Consider the following 7,938-nt stretch of genomic DNA (forward strand, 5'->3'; position numbering starts at 1 on the left):
TGTGTGTGTGTGTGTGTGTGTGTGTGTGTGTGTGTGTGTGGAATTAGATGAGATGCTGAGGCGAAAGAGGCATGGGAGATGGGGATTTGTGGTGAAGGGAGACAGAGAAAGAGGGAGGGACAGCAGGACACTTACACATTTCCTCTCGCTCATTTGACTAAAGGGAAGGGAGGTCTTGTTTGTGTCATAAACCAATGAAATAAGAGGAGAGAGGCAGTGAGGTTTAATGATCATGTATGCAATGACACAGATGAACAAAGGCCACACCAAGTGAGTGAAGGACAGGAGCAGCTTGAACATTAAAACCACATTTCTCTCACTGGAGTCAGGTGTGAGCTACAGATCCACCACCTCACTTCTCTGAAGGCACCTGTTGAGACGGGACAGGAGTGGCACTTTCCTCTCGGACCCCGACCAATCTTCTGTTGCTCTCTTTCTTCAACCATGATGTGGGGCTGCGTCACTGACTTCTTCACCTACGAGACCACCAAGTCTGTGGTGGTGAAGAGCTGGACTGTGGGCATCATCAACCGGGTCGTGCAGATTTTCATCTTCTCATATTTTGTCGGGTCAGTAATGTGTGATTTTCTCAGTATCTGTCATACTCATGTTGCATTCTGTGGGAAATGAAAAGCTTGATTAAACAATTGGTTTACCCTGATTACAAAAAGGCATACATTATCATTCACCTCTTGATATGTGATACCCGTGCAGATCATTTTGCTTGCATTTAGTCAAGTTATGAGATATAACTGTTTTCCCTGGAACTACAGCTTCCAACATTTGTTTGTATCATGTCCAACTCCAAACACCCCCTCTAATCCACAGAACAGCTTAATTAAGAGAAGCAATACAACAATGTTAAAATACTCCGTGACAAGTAAATTCCAGCCTTATAAGTTGTCAACAAAAATTACCAACAAAATGCTATTAAAGCATCACAATTAAAAATCATTGTGCAGCAACATGGCCTATATCAGTGTTGCATTAGGTTACATTGAATTATTTGAGGACAATTGTTGATGCATGATGCTGCATTTTATTCTTGAATCTGGTTAAAAGAGATCATTAAAAAAAAATGTATTTAGTAATTAGGTAGTATAATCTTACTGAAGTGGACATTTGAAAAACTATTATCAAATGTTTTTTCAGCTAAAGAGGGTAGCCAGGAAATGACATATCCCCATAAGTGAATCAGAGAAGTTAAATATCACTTTTACTTGTTTCTACCAGAGTACGTGCTGCTATCCATGCTTTTATACTTGACTTGTAGGCCTACTTAAAAGAGAGAACATACGTAGTTTTAGCTCACTGGATAGGGGTACAGTTGAAACTCGAGAAACAAACTGAATATTTATTTCAGATGTTTGGAGTTTTTAGTCTTATGGAAACACAAATATGGATCAGCTGTCTTGTTTAAAGAAACATCTTCAAAAAAACGGGTATTTTAATTTTTGGAAAACTTGGATGCTTAGCGCTGTCCCTCGAATGTAATGCATGAGGCCCAAAATGTAGCTATTTTATTGTTTAAAAAAGTAAAAAGAGCACAAGCAATAAAAAAACAGTGAAACCAGCAATAGAGATTTGAAAGTTGTTGTATCACACAGGAGAGATTTTAGACTTATGATCTTCTGTTCTGCCACCTACTGCCAAAGCATGAAGTATGCATTATACAGAGGTGAGTAAACCAGATATAACATGACATTTAGACTTGCTCACTTATTTATAAAAACATGTCTTTGTTCCCTGATCACACATTATAAAAGGCAATTGTATTTGATTATATGTTATAAGCTGAATTTGATCTACAAAGCCAGTTCATTGTGTCCCAGACCTCCTGGAATTAACTCTTGACCTGCTGTTAAATCTTTTGTTTTTTGCAGATGGGTTTTCATCCACGAGAAAGCTTATCAGGTGACGGAAAACAGCGTCGAGTCCTCCGTGATGACCAAAGTGAAAGGATTTGGTTACCATAACAACTATGTTATGGATGTGGCTGACTATGTCATACCCCAACAGGTGTGTGAACCTGATCATACGTGAAACACACCTGATCTTTGACATTTAAGTATTCTTTCAAATAACTTCAACTTCCCCCATCAGACAGAGCACACACACACATAATGATGGTTTGGTGGTGGTTTCAGATGCATGTAAATAACTCTATTTTGCCATTATTGCTAAGGAAAATATGTTGTTATGGTTATTTTCTATCTGCGGCACATTTTGACCAGTGTAATGCATAACACAGCAGTAAACCATAAATGTTCTTCTGTGTTTCAGGGTGCAGCTATCTTCTGCATCTTGACCAAAGTCATCATCACAGAAAATCAGTTTCAAGGAAAATGTCCAGAGGTGAGGACACATTCAAAACATCCATTACCATCCGCATTATAAAGCTTTCTTTATCCCCGCTGAGGACACAATGTGTATTTTGCAGTCAGAGCCCTTGGCTTGCCGTCTCGGGACATCTTTTTAAAGCTGTTAACTAATAAAGATTGAAATTCGACAAACTGCCTCCTTGAGTTTCAAATCCACAGTCAATCCTAGAAATAGAGTCCATAGACAGTTCAATCAGGAAAGACTCAATTTTTTTTTTTTTTAAAGAACATTTATTGACACGTGCCATATGATAAATGTTAAAAGTCTTTGGCGATTAGACCCCGATCCTGAAATCATTTAAATGTATTAAGGTTAAGTGTTTGGACAATGATAGTACATTGACTTTTTGTGTGTGTGTGTGTGTGTGTGTGTGTGTGTGTGTGTGTGTGTGTGTGTGTGTGTGTGTGTGTGTGTGGTGTGTGTGTGTGTGTGTGTGTGTGTGTGTGTGTGTGTGTGTGTGTGTGTGTGTGTGTGTGTGTGTGTGTGTGTGTGTGTGTGTGTGTTTCAGTATAGTAAACAGTATAGCTGTGTCGAAGATGAAGACTGCGTCCAGCACATTGACAAGATCCTCAGCAATGGTAGGTCTAACTTCTTATAGATACCGTTTAATTCATTTTTTACCTAATGTGCAAAAAGACTACAACGACTCCCAGAATACCCAGACAACCTGTCTTGATATGTGCAGAGACTTATATGCTATTGTTAAACCTTCTGTATAATTCAATGATCAAGAAATGTGTAAAATCCTAAACATAGTGTTAGGGGTAGGGTTAGGGTTTCTTTAACTGTATAGCAACCTTTCATGTATCTTTTTAGACATTTCTGTTACATTGGATAGTGATAGTGATGAAAAAATTGAAAACAAGAGGATTATCTAGTAACAGCACAAATAAAATCTTTCAAGATTATGTTAGTGATGCACAAATGACTGATAATAACGGCAGGTAGAGTAGTTACCAAAACTAAACCATTAAGTCTACCTTTGAATCAGAAGTTGGTAACTGTGCTCTGATTGGATATTTTCCTTTGGGAATGCTGTAAGAGGTAGAGGAACATCATTCTCAGTGATTATCTGTCTGATGCACTACTATCAGGATATCGTGACAGGTTCAGCAATAAAGATACCAACTGAAGCTTTAGCTGAGGTCTCTCTGTCTGTTTCACACACCAGGAGTAATAACAGGTGTTTGCCTAAATTCGACCATTGGAGATAAGATAGTGGGTCGGTGTGAGAGTGAAGGATGGTGTCCAGCCGAGAATGACCATGTGGAAATGTAAGATTTACACACACACATTCACACACGCTTGTGTAGTCGAAGACCCTTTATTAAATGACTTGATTGTGATCCTTTCGCTTCTTTCTCTGTTAACATCTTGACCAGTACACCGTTGCTAGACGTGATAAACTTCACCATCTTCATCAAAAACAGTGTTCGCTTTCCTCTCTTCGATGTCACCAGGTGGGTAACACAGGCATACACACACACATACAGCTGAAAACAAATGTGTGGGACATTTTGTTTCTTAACACAAGTTTGAAACACTTTTCTCTCAGAGGGAACTTTCTCTCCACAATGAGTCGCGAGGAAATCATGAAATGCAACTACCACCCGGTGGATAGCCCCTTCTGCCCCATCTTTAAAGTGGGAGACATTCTGAACTACACCAACCAGGACCTGGCAACCCTGGCAAACAAGGTCGTACATTTCTCCTTCCCTCCAAAATGATCTTGACTCTTTATTCTCAAAGCTAAAATGTTGAAATGGCACGGGAGAACTTCACACAAAGTGACAGTTTTGTGTAAGATAAACCCAATTAACATAAAAAAAAAGGAAAATTAGTGAAGGTCAATTGAGCATTAATGCGCTCTAAGGATGGTTCCATTTTTCAAGCTAAGAAGTCTGTGTTTTTATTTTAGTACTGGTCATGTGATTAGTTGATACACCACAGAGCTTGTAGAAACAGATTTTCTTAAGATGTACAGATTATTTGTACTTTCTGGTGTGACCGAACCCTGCTTATTAAAAGCCAGAGGGTTAGGGTTGACCCAATAAAAGTCATGTTAAATTCTGAACACTAAGATTAAGATATACTTTATCGAGTAATTCAACTGAGGTTACCCTTTTATGAACCACAGACTTACAGGTGTAGAGCCTTAAATAGTGTATCTCCTTTACTCATCTTTCTCTTTCAGGGTGGAGAAATAGGAATAAACATTCAGTGGAAGTGTAATCTGGACTATGACATTGAAAACTGTGTACCGAGGTACTCGTTCACCCGACTGGACAAACCATTTGAGAAGAATGCCATCTCCAATGGCTACAACTTCAGGTAATAAGGCTGATTTTACTCTTGATGACTGCTTTCTATTCCTTTACATCCTTTGGTCACTTCTGTTTCTTTTCTCTAATGCAGATTTGCCAAATATTACATGACAGAAAATGGAACTGAGTTCCGGACACTTCACAAAGCATATGCCATCCGTTTTGATGTTATGGTCACTGGCAAAGTAAGTTTGAATGTATTTCTTTTATAGATCTCCCTTGACATTTACTGCAACATTTTTCACTGAAAACATGTAAGGGCACCCTTTATCAGATCTCTTCCAACATTTAATGTGGTTTTCCTTGGCACGTGGTACGTAGTTATCTTCTACGATAAAGTAGTTTAACCATAATCCTGCTGACCATCAAACCAACAAACCAAATCAAGAAAACATAACATCTTTGGGGGAGGGGAATGTCCTTTAAAGTTATATAATTGTTTCAAACAGCAACATAACAGATTACTTTATGCAAGGCTAATTGCTTTAAAATCTCCATTGATGACTGTCAATAAGTACTGTTAACTGTCATCTTTAAGAACATATGCACTTTTCACCCAAAAATGTGTTTAATAACTTTTAATTAACATTTAACTGTAAATATTCTAGAGAGAGCACTCTCTGGGAATGTTTGTACATAACGTCCCGCAAACTGACTCCATCTCTTGCAGGCAGGAAAGTTTGACACAATCCCAACGCTGATCAACCTGGTTGCTGCCTTCACCTCTGTTGGACTGGTAGGAATATCAGATCAGGCAAAAGATGATTAAAATGCATTTTTCTTGTTGCTTTAAGATATGATGACATTTCTTTCTTTGTCTTTGTCGACAGGGTACGGTTCTTTGTGACATTATCTTGCTGAACTGTTTGAAAGGGGCAAAGCAGTACAAAGCCAAGAAGTTTGAAGAGGTAATGCACGTTTCTATAAAAACATGTGCAAGCAATTTGACTATCAAATACGTATAGGCTGTGTGACTTTCCCCAAAGCATTGAGTCCAGGTGAGCTGTCGTGTAAGAGCACCATCACAGACTTTCTTCATTGTTTTCTTCATCCAGGTGTCGGACGCTCAGATAGAAGCTTCCCTTGCTCAAAGTCCAGTAAGCCAGCTGTCACTCAAAGAAGGCATCAAGAGCTCCTATGACTCTGGAGCCATTTCCCTCGCTACTTCTGACCACGCTATGTGACTGACGACAACAACAGCAACTATCTGAAGACTTTCCCCTCTCTTTCTCCTTTATAAACATATTACAAAGGACTCATTATGCCTTTCTTTAGTAGGCTTGCAGTTTGAGTTTGAAATGTTTATGGAATTGGGTTAAGAAGGACAATGTTGCTAACATCTGTGTCATTTTGCATCATAAAAAGTCAGAATATAATAATGATTGCCTTTACCTCATAACAATAACTTTAACTACCTGGATGGCAAAACTCAAGCAAAAATTCAATATGAATGGCTTACTTTTAGAATTTAGAAAAAGCTTGGTTAAAACTACAGCCATTAAACTCAGAGGAAAACACACAGTAGTAAACATGTTATTTAATTGTAAACAGTTTTGCTTTTACCAAACATTTTACAGCTACACTTAAATGCAAAATGATTAAACACACTTCACATTTATTGCTGGCATTGTTTGTATGAGCTTTTATTTGAAAAACACATTTGTCACAAAATAAAATCAGTACTGAAAATAAACAAACAAAAATGTGTACATTTTGGAGAATTTCTCTTTCTTGTCCTCTTCACAAACTCATTACCCTTCTTCTCTGTCCTGCACAAATACAAGCACTAAAGAGACTGCTAATGGTGTAAAGACATAGTTCATAATGACAGTGTCCGATAAGGACAAGTAACGATTGTCTTCATGATGGATTCAAATTCTCAAATAAATGTTTGGCCTATAATACATCAGAAAACCTTGACAAATGGCAGAATATCAGAGACTAAGTGACTATGAAAATTGTAAAAAAAAAGTGAATTTATTCTATAGCTTTTGAGATTGCTTTTTGAGCATTTCATAAATAGTAAATTGTAGAAAAGTGCAGAAGTGTAGTAATGTAAAGAGAGACATGACATGCAACAAAGGTCCCACGGCTGAAATCAAACGCTTGGAGGCCTGAAGCAGAAAACAAGCCACAGAAGATGCATCAGTCAGAAAACTGCAAGAGATATATAGCATTAAAATGTCTGATGCTGCCACATATAGCACAGAGAGTCAACATATAACAAATTCAACATGGAGCAATGGCTACTTGGTGTCACAACAACAGAGCATTGGTCCGCATGAAAGGTATCAGCTGCTCCTTGGTGTGTATTTCAGCTCATGTTTTATTCCCCACCTGGACTGATGTACGACACACAAGTCATGCAAGTAAAGAAAACCATATGCCTCCTTTTCTATTATGGTTACCCAGATTCCTTCGCTCTGTTTCCCGCCTATTCTGTGCTGCGTGTTACAGCAGCAGTCACTTAGAACCTTTCACGTTGACCAAAAGGAGTGCCCTACAAACAAGAAAGATATGCAAACAAGCTAATACGCTGGTTGGTAGGGAGTTGTGAGCTGTTGTCATAGTGTGTGTGTGTGTGTGTGTGTGTGTGTGTGTGTGTGTGTGTGTGTGTGTGTGTGTGTGTGTGTGTGTGTGTGTGTGTGTGTGTGTGTGTGTGTGTGTGTGTGTGTGTGTGTGTGTGTGTGTGTGTGTGTGTGTGTGTGTGTGTGTGTGTGTGTGTGTGTGTGAGGTTTACAAATGGTCCATTATTAGTCCACTTCTGGGTGATGACGCACAGTAGATGTTATTGTTCAGACTAATGGACTAATGTAATTCATATTTTTCCTTTTTCCAAACCAAAATTACATTATGATTCCATTTAATTCTGTTTAATCCTACATTTCGTGTCAGACATTCATGAAACTCTCCTTGTCACACACTTACTGTACATTTAAGTTCTCTGAGCCCCCCCCCTTGTCTCACTATAAGCTGTGGCCAGGGAAGTGATCGATGAGCTAAAGAGCCTCTTAATGGCTCTGACAGAGATGTACGAGAGAAGATAGCTGTGAACAGATGCCGCAGAGGAATTGACAGCAGTTAGCCACAAACTTTGATGTACTAATTTAATCACACAAATCAATTTAATGCATGGAATGGAAATGACAGAATATGATACACAGTGCAATAAAGTACTCTATCTTCTCAATGTGGTCACTCTTTGAAGCAACGCTCAGACAGAATTAACTAC

At 38.6% G+C, this 7,938-nt stretch overlaps 1 protein-coding gene across 1 annotated transcript; it reads left to right on the forward strand.

The window, feature by feature from the left end:
* The first annotated feature begins 447 nt into the window (after window positions 1-447).
* p2rx3a (purinergic receptor P2X, ligand-gated ion channel, 3a) lies at window positions 448-6,415 on the forward strand. The gene is made up of 12 exons (XM_034135843.1): window positions 448-569; window positions 1,884-2,019; window positions 2,284-2,355; window positions 2,891-2,960; window positions 3,554-3,656; window positions 3,765-3,842; window positions 3,938-4,079; window positions 4,577-4,713; window positions 4,798-4,891; window positions 5,377-5,442; window positions 5,537-5,614; window positions 5,762-6,415. Exons 1-12 carry the CDS (start codon window positions 448-450, stop codon window positions 5,888-5,890), a joined length of 1,227 nt encoding a protein of 408 aa, XP_033991734.1. The 3' UTR covers window positions 5,891-6,415.
* Window positions 6,416-7,938: the final 1,523 nt, after the last annotated feature.

Source organism: Trematomus bernacchii, unplaced genomic scaffold, assembly GCF_902827165.1.
Source record: "Trematomus bernacchii unplaced genomic scaffold, fTreBer1.1, whole genome shotgun sequence".
NCBI classification, from domain to species: Eukaryota; Metazoa; Chordata; class Actinopteri; order Perciformes; family Nototheniidae; genus Trematomus; species Trematomus bernacchii.

What these genes read in the sequence shown, in the direction of transcription:
- p2rx3a (XM_034135843.1), top strand. Translation starts at nt 448, where the DNA reads ATGTGGGGCTGCGTCACTGACTTCTTCACCTACGAGACCACCAAGTCT. An exon ending in TGGCAACCCTGGCAAACAAG is followed by an intron (nt 4,080 to 4,576) that starts GTCGTACATTTC and finishes TTTCTCTTTCAG; the next exon opens with GGTGGAGAAATAGGAATAAA. An exon ending in ATGTTATGGTCACTGGCAAA is followed by an intron (nt 4,892 to 5,376) that starts GTAAGTTTGAAT and finishes CATCTCTTGCAG; the next exon opens with GCAGGAAAGTTTGACACAAT.